Raw genomic sequence first — 13675 nt, forward strand, 5'->3', positions numbered from 1 at the left:
TCAGAAGGCAATCTTTCTCTTAATGATCAAACTTTCTTTCCCATGATCTTCCCACTTCAAAATCTCATAATGCACACAATTACTCACTCAATGTATCTTTAATAAACCCTTACCCTATGCTAGATGCTGGACACACAATGGTAACTGAGACACAATCCAGTGAGCAGGACAGACAAGAAACAGCTGCCATGTGCCCGGAGCACAAGGGCTCTGGGAGAGCTCTGGCGAGTCACTCAGCTCAGCCCCAGAGCTGCTAGCAGTGGGGGTGGGGGCTGTGAAGAGACTTTCTCCGGGAAAGATGCTGACCTCTGCTCACACCCCTTTCTCGGCATCACTGTCCCCACCCTCACCCAGGCCATGGTCACGCTACCTTTGCCCTTTGCCCCATGTCATTTCCTGGTATGGATTTTTCTTCCCTTTAATGTGTGTGTATATATGCTCATATTTATTAATATTTATTTCTTAGTGGATACATGCATCTTTAGTGCTAATTCTTGTTTTTAATGAGTTTCAAAACAATCTAATCAAAAATATCCCCTGTAAGGGCTTCCCAGGTAGTGCTAGTGGTAAAGACCCTGCCTGCCAATGCAGGAGGCAAAAGAGATGCAGGTTCAATCCCTGGGTTAGAAGATCCCCTGAAGGAGGGCAGAGCTACCCAGTCTAGTATTCTTGCCTGGAAAATCCCATGGACAGAGAAGACTGGCAAGCTATGGTCCATAGGGTTGCAAAGGGTTGGACATGACTGAAGCGACTTAGCAGGCAGCATGCATGCATCCCCTGTAAATTAGGCCTTGTTTTCGACTTTTTAGACTAAAATCATATAGGGAAGTACATCAACACTGGCATTACTTAAATACTGCATTACTTAAGCACATCTGGTTAGATCTTGTCTCTTTTCTTCACCTACTACTACTCATCATTCAAAAAGCAACTCCATTGTTTTTAACTTGTCTATGAGGCTCCTGGGAAATGTATCAGCTAGTTTGTTTGTTTTAATAAGGTTGGCTTCATTTATTTTATAATTTTTGGCTGCACTGGATCTTTGCTGCTCTGTGTGGGCTTTCTCTAGTTGCAATTATCAGGGGCTACTCTCCAGTTCTGGTGCACAGGTTTCTTCTTGCAGTGGCCTCTCCTGTGGCAGAGCATGAGCTCCAGAGCACGCAGGGCTTCAGCAGTTGCGGCATGTGGGTTCAGTACTTGTGGGGCACAGGCTTTGCTGTCCCAGGGCATGTAGAATCTTCCCAGACCAGGGACTGAACCCATTCCCCTGCAGGAGCAGGTGGATTCCAACCACTGGACCACCAAAGAAGTCCATCAGCTAGTTTTGATCAGTGCTCTCTGAATGCCTAAATCCATAAAACATGTATGCTGTAATTCACTCTTACACTGCTTTGCATTATTGTTTTTAATACCTCCAACTAAATTATAAACTTCTTAAAGGGAGGGAGAGTGGCAATTCATTTCTTACAAATTCTATGAAGCAAAGCTAGGTACTGGCTGAATACAGGACAGAAACCACTGCCTTTGTTACACTGCCTTCTTGCTCTCTTTTCCTTTCTGAGGGCACAGTCCCTAGTACTCTTTTCAGCATTAAGACACACGGCTCTGATGAGACTCATTTTGACTACAGACAAAAATGCCAATCTGGGTGTGTGGCTAAGAAGCTGGTGAAGGGGGTGGCATTTCTGCTGTCATGGTGATTGCATGCTGCTACTCACATCGAGCACCACAGGCTAGAATTTTTACATGTTAGGAACCAGTGTGTCATCCCTGAACTCTCATATTGATGCCCTAAACCCCAGTATGATGGTATTTGGAGATGGGGCCCCCGGGTGATCATGAGGTTCACATGGGGTCATGAAAGTGATGCTCTTAGGATTAGGGCCCCTGTAAGAAGAAACACTGACTTCCCTGGTGGCTCAGACCGTAAAGCGTCTGCCTACAATGCGGGAGACCTGGGTTCAATCCCTGGGTTGGGAAGATCTCCTGGAGAAGGAAATGGCAGCCCACTCCAGAACTCTTGCCGGAAAATCCCATGGATGGAGGAGCCTGGTAGGTTACAGCCCATGGAGTCACAAAGAGTCAGACACGACTGAGTGACTTCACTTTCTTTCTTTCAAGAAGAAACACTAGAGCTCTCTCTCTTACACAAACACACACAAACACATTCTGCATCATGAAGACATAGCAAGAAAACAGCCATCTGCAAGCTACTCCCATTAGAACCCACCTGCTGGCACCCGGATCTCAGAATTCCAGCTTCCAGAACTGAGAAAATAAATTTCTGTTGTTTAGGCCCACTCCACGTATCGTATTTTTGTTATGCAGCCTAAGTCAACTAATACACTAAACATCCTATAATGTTTCCCACAAAGATCTGTGTCACCTCACTGCCTTTCACAAAGGAAACACTTTCCAAACCGCTCCTGGAATCCTAAATCTGCAGTGACAATATAACAGCAGCAGCAGCAAATTCTCATGATGGTTACCATTCATTAAGCTTCCACTAAACACTAAGCCCCTTCTATCTAAGTTACTGTGAATCCACAGAACTCTGTCCCCAAGTATGTGGGAAATCCACCAACAGCCTCCACCTCGCCAGCTCCACACACTCGTCTCTGGGGAGCTGAAGCTGCTCTGCCCTCTAGGGTGGCTGGACTGTGGGTCAGTGGTTGACCACACTCCTCAGCCATGCCACTGAGCCACACTTTTGAAAATTAAGCCTTTTCAGTGGAAGAACCTGTCTTTCTTCCTGGCTTACACAGCCAGCTCATTCCCCTTCTCTTTTCTCTTGCCTTGCACGTGGCTGTTAATAAGATGGTGATGGGGGCTGTTTCATGCTCAGAAAGACCCCCGCACCTGAGAAATCCTGTGGGGGTCCAATGTGCCAGCCCAGCAAAGGAGAGAAACAGGGGAGAGCCATGAAGTGACAGGCCTTCCTGTTGGGCTAGATCAAAACCCAGAATGGCATGGATGGAGCCAGAAGGCTGCTGCCTAGGTCTGCCATTAATTTACCCCATAATGCCCTTGATCTGGTCCACCAAGAAGCTTCAGTCCATGAATTGTCTGAAAACTCACATAAAACTTCTGTGTACTTAATTACACTTTCCTGGGAAGAGAGCCCACACATTTCACGATTTGAAGAACTCTGTGGAGCCACCAGTCGAGACCCCACAGACCCCAGCTGGAAGCACAGAGCCCTGACATCACACACAGGCTGGGACAGCTCATGCAGACCTGAGACAAAGCCCAGCTGGCTGCTCAGGCAGGCCTTCGGGGTCTACCTCCCCTCACTGTGCAGCACAGCAGGTGACTAGTCAGGCCTCAGAGTCCCCAGAATCACATCAGAAGCTGCAGACAACGTACACCTCCTCCTACCTATGTTAACGTAAATAACTACTACTCATTCTTACAGTGTCTTTTCCAGGCAGGCAGCTACTGCCTTCATTCAGGGGACGGGGCAGACCTATGACAGAGGCAGAGGGACCAGCACAGGAAGAAAGTGTATGTGGGGACACGGCCCCATCCCACCTCTTCCAAATACCTCACATACACTTGTTCTCACACACACACACAAATAACATCAGCTGTCCAAATTCACTTTCCATATAATTTTGATCATGACCCTTCAAGCCAAGGGCATTTATTATAGCAATATTAAATAATATTAATTATTTCAAATATAAACTTTTTAGATGGAGGGAAATTTGAAATTTGTTTTGGTGTTACAGCAATTCAAAAATAATGAGAAAATTCATTAAAAGTTTACCTTCTAACTGCAACAGACTTGGAGGTACAGTTGCTTGTTATGACAGGTATTAGCCTAGGGATGTGTGTGTGCTGTGGAAAAGAGCAAAACACAGAGGTGAGCACCTGAAAATACAAAACTGAGATAATCACTTCCTTACTCACCTATGTAAAGCACCTAATACATTCAGATTAGAATTTCACTGTGTTTAAAAAGGAGAAAGAATTTCACTGGACACTTACAAAGGGCATGACAAAGTTTACAGAGCCAAAACAGGCAACATGATGATATGTGTTAAGTCAGTCTAAAATCAAAACAAATCACTGGTATGAAGCCCAAACTATCTGAGCAGTAGAGATCTAAGTGAGTAAAAAGCAGTCAGTAGACCAATGTATTTTAATACCATTTCAATGGATATGTCCAATAACGGCTTTGGTTTAGTATCTGAAATGGGCACTGTAAACAGTAAGAACTAAAATAATGCAAAGAAAGTAACCCACAATAATCATAAATATTCTGGAAAGATTTCAATTAGCATCATCAAGCCCAAGTTTTGAGGGCTGCCTCTAGGGAAAAGGGACTTGACATGGGGAGAAGGTGATATGAATAACTTGCACTGTAAGGCTTTGTGAGCTGTTAGGTTTTATTGAAAATCCACATATAAATTACTTGGCTAATTATTCAGATTAAATAAATTAGTGCTTTGAAAACCTAACTGAAGATAATCTTTTGTCTTTAGGCTTATGTACAATTATTTAAATAAAGATGCTAGATGAATACAAAGCCACAAGCACAAATACCTAAAATGAACAGTTGGGGACTAAGGAGGGAAGAACAGCAATAATACCTGGACACACACAGAACTCAGAAGCAGGTACAAGTGCTCAAATGCTTAAAACCAATGAGGAGAGGATGAGCAACAGGTCAGTAACGGTACACCACACCTGTAATTCACTCCAGGGAACTGAAAAGGCTCACATGTGACAGTTAAGCAAGGGAAGGCGAGGGTGGGACAATACTGTCCATACAGCGTGATTCCACATACATAATCACTCAAATGGGAAACGTCTCTGATAACTGCTTATCTACCACCAATATTTACCACTTGCTTATTCTACAATACATACGGCTCCAAAACATACTCACCCGAATGATTAACCTAACAGCTACAACACCAGAGGTGGCCATAATTTTGGCACTATTTGGAATTAAATTAAAGATAGTTGGCATAATGGCTTCAGCTCCATGGTCAAACTTATTCCCCAGCACTGATGACAGATGCCTGCAATGAGAAATGAACACTGGACTGTAACCAAAGTTCTTGGAAATAGTGTAATATATAAATCTTTTAACATTTTAGAGTCTTTGTATAAAGTCATCTAAGGACAAAAACAAGTCTAAGTAAAATACAAATACTCCCCAAGCACATGCAGAGGACTTTACATATAGCCACTCACCAATAAGAACTGCTTTTTAAAAAATAAACAAATAAATCATTTCCCGCTAATTACTCTTCAAATAGCAAAAAAACAAATACTAATAAAACATAAATATGTCAAAGCACCCTCAGCCTCTATTTTTTCTTTTGCTCTTTTATTTTCAGCATACAACATTTGGGCTTCAATATCTGAGGTCAAAATTTTGAACAGCTGCAAAGCCACTCTTCTACTGAATTCAATAGGAACAAACAAAAATTCTATTGATCATGCTATATTCTGCCAGCAAAATCAATGAAAAGGCTGAGAACAGAAGTTTATAAGATTTCATTTTCCATATTATTAATAATTGTTTCAAGCTTAAAACAGAGGCTTCAGAGCTAAGTCACTGAGTAAAATTTAAAATCTGTCACACAACACATTATCAACCAGAGATGTACTGATGCCACAGGTGTTAATTTTCTGCAAAAATCCCCTCTGTCAATAACATAACTGGTCAGGAAACACTGTAAAAGTACTAACAGAGTGTAAATAGAATCAGTCTTGGAGACCAGGCGACAAGCAAGTGGAAGAGCCCCAGTGGACGTATTATTCAGTGACCCATCTCTGAAGCTCTGTGACATAGCTACTTTATTATGTGAGAACCGGGAGCGTCGTAGTCCTTACCCCAGCGTGATACAAGCCTCCCGCACTACCTGAGACCGTAGATCCTTAGCGGACAGTTTAAAGGCTCCGTCCAAAAGCCGTAAGTGCTGGAAGAAGTTATCATACTCGGCAGCACCAGCCAAGAGTAAAGATCTAATCTTTTTTAGCTAATGGGGTAGAAAAATTAAGAGACAGAAAAAACAATCCTTAGAACAGAAATACAAAATAATGGAAGCCAACAAATATTCAAGGATCAACAATAAAGTTAAATGATACAGTTTTCCAGGAAGAATTAGACCAACTAAATAATAGCTAACATACTGAAGAAATCTAGGTATCATAAATAAGAAAAAATAATTTTTAAAAATTAGTATCTGTGATAAATGCATTATAATTCTACAAAATGTATTTTTTAATTGGACCATTCTAGCATATTTACAAATGCTCTGATACTAAGGATAAAAATAACTGAAACCTCATTATAGCCTGTAAAAAAGCTCCTTCCCTAAGTTCCCCAACACCCCATCCAACCACCATTTACTGAGTGAATCACAGGAAAGTAGCTCAGCTGGTAAAGAATCCGCCTACAATGCAGGAGACCTGGGTTTGATCCCTGGGTTGGGAACAGGGAACAGGGATCCCTTGGAGAAGGGAACGGCCACCCACTCCAGTATTCTGGCCTGGAGAATTCCATGGACTGTATAGTCCATGCGGTTGCAAACAGTCAGACTCGACTGAGCGACTTTCACTTCACAGGAAGAAGTGTCCCCACTGTCGGTCACTGTATCTGCTACTGAAGAGGCTGGAGGGTATCTGAAACAGACACAGCAGCCGTGTTCCTAACCTGCTTCCTGCTGGACAACCAGTGCACAATCACCTTCCTCAGAAAAGACATACCTGCACCAAATGCTGTTCACTTTAATGTTCGGACAACTTGTCATTAATGTGCTTTTAAAAACAGAAGGGGCAGAAGTGCTATGAAGAAAGAAAGGGCAACGGGGACACTCACTGTAAGTCACTAGGAAGCTGCTTCCCTGGCCAAGAATGGCAAAATTAAACCTTTACTAAGGCGAGAGTAGTGGCCGTGCCACAGGCAGGACTTTGTTAAAAGTTCAAGATGCACAAAACGATAGAAGTCGGCATGTTTTAGAAACAGAAGTGAGGTAATCTATTAAAAAGGCAAACTGAGAATATGGTACCTTATGTTTAAAATACTGCCTACTTAAAATTCATTACAGCTGAATCCCAATTTCATAATAAAGTATTTATAATATTTAAATATCTAATGCAAATGTAATCACAAAGTTGGCAGCTTACAGCATTTACTCTTTGCTCCCAATCATGCTTGTCATCAGATAATATTTCCCTAATCTTGTTTATGGACTCCTCAAGGTCTCGGCTGGAATAAATCTGTAAGCAAAATTAATTTACAATTAATATGAGAAAATTTACAGAATAAACAAAGATTTGTTTCTTAATTAACTGAAGTCAAGAGCATCTGGTAAATACAGTAAAAGAAATCATTTCATTTTTCAGAAAAGGACCTCTGAGATAACATCTAGACAGGCTTGCCACTGAATGAGTTTCCACCATGAATGTAAACTCACCAGCTCTAATGCCTATATATGGATAACCTCACCTCAAATGCAGCTTTACCATAACAGATGATTTCATGCACAACCGAGAAAGAAGCCCACTGGGGAATGGGCGGAGATGCACAAGTCACTGACTTGTTTTTTTTTTGTAACACCCACCATACTGGCAGACCCCAGAGAGACTGCCAGGTCAGTTCTAGTGTCTTCACTGTACTGCAGGTGCAATAAAGTGAATAGCACAATGAAGTGAGTCATAAAGATTTTTCTAGACTGCAGCCTATTAACTGCCCAATTAAAGTATGCCCACTGTCTAAAAAGGCCATGTGCATAATTTAAAAATCCCTTATTGCTTAAAAAAAAAATGCTAACCATCATCTGAGTCTTCAGAGAACTGTAATCTTTTTGTTGATGGAGAGCTGAACTGTTGTGAGAATTATCAAAACATGACAGAGACTAGGTGAGCAAATGCTGATGGGGAAGGGGCACCGTACGCACGCTTGAGGCAAAGTGCCCATAGACGTGAAACTGCAGCATTTACAGAGCACAACACAGTGAAGGGCAATACAGCAAGTGCTATATGCTTGTAACCTTACAAGTGTCTATGCTTGTAACCTTAAACACTTTCAAACCTCTTTTCTCATCTATCCTTGTATCTTACGCCAAAGATAGTAAGGGGGAGAAAAAAATCCAAGAGTAAGGCATGACAGGAAAGCCAAGGAGATAAGGATGAACCTGAACCTAAAACACCTGCCATCTGCTTTGTATACACATGGCAACTAAGCAGTGGGTGCAAGGGACACACACAGATATCAAGTGCTGGAGGAATCCTGAGCACCGACATCCAATGGACCACAAGCCCCGACCAACAAGAGACAATGCTGGGGCACAAAGCAGTTTACAGTGAGTGGCTGAGCCCCAAGTTCTGTAAGTCATCTCTGCTTCACATGCCCGGTACTTAAGCGAAGTAGCACAATGGCATAAACTAAGGTTTTATGAAAACATTTTTTATACGTTTCAGACACCAAAATTCTTCAAATTTACAGGCTTCTCTAAGGAAAATACTGACATAAGCATGCTTCTTTGTTCCCTCTTGGAATGGAGTCACTTATTTTCCCCTCTTCTGTGTGACCTGACTCACGAACTCACTACTGGAGCAAGCCACTTCTCACCAGTTCTAACTGGAAGGTCATCCCGGGCTGTGACTTTCACTCTTCATTTCAGTTCTGAGAGGCCCTAACATTTCCTAGTCTGCAACCCTAGACCTCCTGTGGTCCTGACAGTCAGAATTACCCTACCTAGTAAGAAAATGTGTGTGTCACATGCTTGAAAAATGAGATCTGAAGAATAAGCCCATCCTTTTTAATCAAACCAAACATCTTCACTCACCTGGACTACAGGCACATCGTCAAATGCTTTAATAAAATCCTCTTCATCAACAGCACCAGCTCCTTCTTTTGCAGCTATAAAAAAACATCAATTTTTAAAATGTAAACAGTGTGCACTGGAGGAGTCATACACAAAATCAAAATTAAATTTTGGAAGATTTTTAACTTTTTAAAGTCAGTAAAAGTTTAGAGTTTTGTGGCACTGACAAGCATTACTGACTTTCAGTATTAAGATAAAGTATAATGGTTTTACAGTATAACATATATTAGCTTAAAGTCATCTAAAGATAGTACTTGCTTAAGGAGGGCCAGTTGTATAGACTTTAAAGGATTTAGGTGATTAGGTGATTTATATATTAATCTATGTGTGTGCATTCAAGTCACTTCAGCCATGTCCATCCCTTTGCGACCCTACAGACCACAGCCCACCAGACTCCTCGGTCTGTGAGATTCTCCAGGCCTGAATACTGGAGTGGGTTGCCATGCCCTCCTCCAGCGATCAAATCCACATCGCCTGCATTTCTTGCAGTGGCAGGCAGGGTCTTTACCACTAGTACCAACTGGGAAGCCCCATATTAACATATAAGTTTTTTCAAAGATTCCTAATGAACATATAATAGAAATTTCAATTCTTCAGGGAATAAATGAAATTATATCATGGTTAGGAATCCAACATAATAAATTTGTGAAACATTCAAATAAGTTCTAAAGAATTTAACTGTTTCACCTCAACTTCATATTAGTCTCAAAATATTTTCATTTCAAGGAAAAAAATTTTCATCTCCTTAAAATCACAATAATTTGTCAATTTTTCATTTATATGCCAGTTGCAAATTGACCCCACAATTGCTATCATTCAGGAGAAAGCTTTTTCTTTCTGTTAATATGTCACTTCATACATGACAATCACGTGATATTTTACCAGATGTTTTTTCTTCATATTAAAGGTTTCTGAATGGCCATCTACAGTCATCCCTGCAACCGTCATTAATGATTTATATTGATTAGTCTTGTGCTTTTCCAGAGCTTCCCACCTGACAATTTAGTTGGCATCTGGGGTCCTGATGGACCACCTAGACAGAAAAGGCTTTAAAGACAGCTGATGCTCGTGGTACATACATGTCATCACGCTTGAGGAGTATTTCTCTGCATTCCCAAGTCAATTACAGACAGAAAATAGTAACACACTGTGAGTGGGGCTCTTTGAGCTTTAGGTTAGGTCTGGATCCCACCAAGCCGACAAGCACTGAGCACCTTTCTGTGCGAAGTGGAGAGCCACATGTCAAAGGGCGCTTGGGGCCATACACAGGCCTGGGCCCATGGAGTCTGATGAGAAGTCAACAGGGAAATCACAACTATGGTGTTAAACAAAATGGAAAAAGATGGGATCAGGCCTGAGGGAAAGACAGGGTTGGTATCGCCGTACAATCTACACAGGTGGGATCTACAGAAGGGGAACAGGTGAGGAATGGGAACAAAAAGACATGGTCTGATCACACAGAAATTTTCTAAGCTTAGTTTGTAGAACAGATGCTTCTCAAAGACAGATCAAGAAAACGGATTAGAAAGACTGTTCAGCCATTTAAAAAAAAAAGTACTGATACAAGCTCCAGCAGAGATGAACTCCAAAAACATTACGCCAAGTGAAAGGAGCCAGACACAAGAGACAACATATTGGATGGCTCCGTTTCTCTGAAATTCCTAGAATAGCTGAAAGCATAGAGAAAGAACACAGACTAGAGGGATTGCCAGAGCTGGGGAAGGAAGGAATGGGGAGAATTTTAACGGGGTCTTTTTTTGAAAGACCTTTAATGGGGTCTAGTTTCAAAACTGTGTTGAAACTAGATAGAGGTGGTGGTTGCCCAACACTATGAATATAATAAATGCTAATGAATTATTACCTTTAAAATGGTTGATTTCATGTTGTATGAATTTAAGCTCTTTAACAATAACAACAACAAAAGTATATTTTTTTAAATGAACCAAAAAATAAAAGATGACCAAGAGGCATGGGATGGCAAGGGGTGGCATGGGGGATGCTCAAGAGGAAAGGAATATAGTTATAATTATGACTGATTCACATTTTTGTATGGCAGAAGTCAACACAACATTATAAAGCAATTATCATCCAGTTAATAATAAATTATTATTATTCTCCAGTTAAAATAATTATAAATTATCCACCAGTTAAAATAAATTTGAAAAAAAAAGCATTTAAAAAAAAACATAAAAGATTAGGAAGAACTAAGAACAGCAGCTCCCTCAACACAGAGATGGTGGGGCAGAGGCTGTGGGGGCACCAAGCTGACAAGCTGGGACACCAACATCCAAGGCCTGTTCAGACAGCAAGAAAGACCAGCCCAAGGAGGCAGCATTCTGATGCTGGTCCTCACTCTAGCTTTAACTGATTAGTTCATCCAGCCAAGCTCAAAAGCCCAATGCTAACAGGAAGCATGGTTCAAAAGTAAAAAGTAAGTAATTTTCACTACACTATAAATCAACTATACTTCAATGAAAAAAAATTTTAAAGTAGGTAATTTGTGTATAAACTTAAATGTGACAGCAAAATGAAAGTTATACATAATAAGGACCCAAAACAGTCTAAATTAGGGGATGGAAGAGGAGGATAAAGAGATTTATCCTTATAAATTTATTTTCAAAGCCTCAGGGAGCTAGCTAATCTTGACCATTCACTAATTCGGTATCTTACAAGGTCTCACAAGGAACAATCTTACTTGCAAGAACAAAATACTTTTTTCGTGTGTTTTTTTAAAATATAAATTTATTTATTTTAATTCGAGGCTAATTACTTTACAATATTGTATTGGTTTTGCCATACATCATCATGAATCCGCCACAGACAATCTAACTTCTAGATAATCTCAGGCCTGAGACACAGAAATTGGCTGATACCATGCAGGTATCATCAGGCACGGCAGGAGCCCAACGCCATTAGGATACCATGAGCTCTGCTCTGTGGTGGATTCACACACCCAAAGATTCTGCCTCAGCAAACATGCAATACAGCAGTTCAGACGTACATTCTACCAGCTTATCAGCACCCATAGATGAGAACCAATTTACTTGAGGAAGAGAAAGTGGACTCACACTGCCCACAGAATTACTGCGCCTCTAAAGGACACAGAAAGTGAGCAGCGTGCGCATCTGCTTTAAGCACCTACACAGCAGACCCCGCAGCACTGTGCTGGGGCTTGGTCCTACCTGAAGACTTGGATCCAAGAGAGGAGGAGCCGAGCCTACGGGTGGTCCCCATTCCAACGTTTCTCCGTGAGCCTGCTGGAGCTTTGGACGACGTAGAGCTGGCGGAAGAAGGTCTATTACCATCCACAGAATCTTCATCATCAAAGTTTTTATCTGAAGAGTAAGCAAAGAAATTTTTTCTTTTTTTTAATTTTTAAGTACTTTTTCATCTCAAATGAAAACAGCAACTAGTTTTAATTAGAGATTAATGGTTTGCCTTCTCTTCTGGAATCTGAGATGCCCACCCAGGGTCTAGAAAAGGCTTAGGTGAGTCAAGAATGCAGCTACGAACACCCTGTTTCCTTTCACATATCAGGAATGCTTTCCACTCCAATTTCAGAAAATAGAAAAATCATAAAGAAGAAAGCAACCTCTCATGAAAATATCATGTAGGAACAGTTACTTTAACAATCTGGTATATTTTTGGCCATTCTTTCATGTACTTTTTAATAGTTAATGTAAGACTATATTCCATTTTAGAAAATTGCTTATTTCAAATGTACATTTTACCACATGATGAAATATTCTTCATAAATGCCATTTTAACGGTTTCATGGTACTCTGCAATTGGAAAATGCTATAAATAAAAAACATTTTCATTGCTAAGACAGGGATATTCTAATATCTTATGCTTAGAAATAATACTGCAACAGATACCTTTCTACCTGCATTTTTGTTTGAACATCTAATAACTTTCAGAAAAATAATTCCTAGAAGCAATATTACTGAGTCAGAATATAAAAGCTTTTGATGTATACTACCCAAATTATCTTCAGAAAGTTCATAAAAATACACACTTTTCCTGAAAATTCAGAGTTTCTTGCCACATTCTTGCCAACACTGAAAATACTACCATTTAAAAATTTCAAACAAAATTTGATAGGCTTCTCCCCCCGCAAAACAACCTCTTCTTCAATGTTGCATTTTAGCGAAATTAAGCATTTTTTTCATATATTCATTAACTTCTAAATTTTCTAGATAGCAGTAGTGGTGGTTTAGTCTCTAAGTCATGTCTGACTCCTGCAACCCCATGGACTATAGCCCACCAGGCTCCTCTGTCCATGGGATTCTCCAGGCAAGAATACTGGACTGGGTTACCATTTCCTTCTCCAAGGGATCTTCCCAACCCAGGAATCAAACCTGGGTCTCCTGCATTCCAGGCAGATTCTTTACTGACTGAGCTATAAGGGAATTCCTTAGACAGCAGTAGATCCCATCAATATTCCTCAAGTTGTATTTTAAACATATATATATATAAAGAAACCATCTTTGAGCATACTGATGAACAGCATTTTGATGACAAAAAATTAAAGCTTATCACAGTGCACTATACAGAACACCAAGGGCTTATGTAGCATGTGTGGGTCAGTCAGGAGGATAAATAAAGAACTTAGGAGTTACTAAAAACAAACAAAAAGAGAAAATTAACATCCATAGCTGCCGATATTCATCATTTCTGAAAAACGGCTTAGTTCTTTACCAGTAAGTCTGAAGTAAGTAACTGTTGACCAAAAACAGAAATAATCTGTTTTTCTTGATCTAGTTGCTTCTCAGCTGAACTATCCACAGCCAAGTCTTGTGTCTACCCAAGACCCTAATGTTTAG

The 13675-nt window shown here is 40.6% G+C and overlaps 1 protein-coding gene across 3 annotated transcripts in view; it reads right to left on the reverse strand.

Moving 5' to 3' along the window:
- The window catches only part of CLASP1 (cytoplasmic linker associated protein 1), a 274154-nt gene that overhangs the window by 106597 nt on the left and 153882 nt on the right, over positions 1–13675 (reverse strand). For all 3 annotated transcript variants that reach the window (XM_052658970.1, XM_052658975.1, XM_052658963.1), the window contains exons 9-14: positions 12032–12184; positions 8811–8884; positions 7147–7239; positions 5851–5996; positions 4895–5030; positions 3770–3840 (exon numbers count right to left, since the gene is read on the reverse strand). In XM_052658970.1, coding sequence (XP_052514930.1) covers positions 3770–3840; positions 4895–5030; positions 5851–5996; positions 7147–7239; positions 8811–8884; positions 12032–12184 — 673 coding nt within the window. The remainder of the gene's footprint in view (positions 1–3769; positions 3841–4894; positions 5031–5850; positions 5997–7146; positions 7240–8810; positions 8885–12031; positions 12185–13675) is intronic.

Source organism: Budorcas taxicolor, chromosome 2 (assembly GCF_023091745.1).
Source record: "Budorcas taxicolor isolate Tak-1 chromosome 2, Takin1.1, whole genome shotgun sequence".
Taxonomy (NCBI): Eukaryota; Metazoa; Chordata; class Mammalia; order Artiodactyla; family Bovidae; genus Budorcas; species Budorcas taxicolor.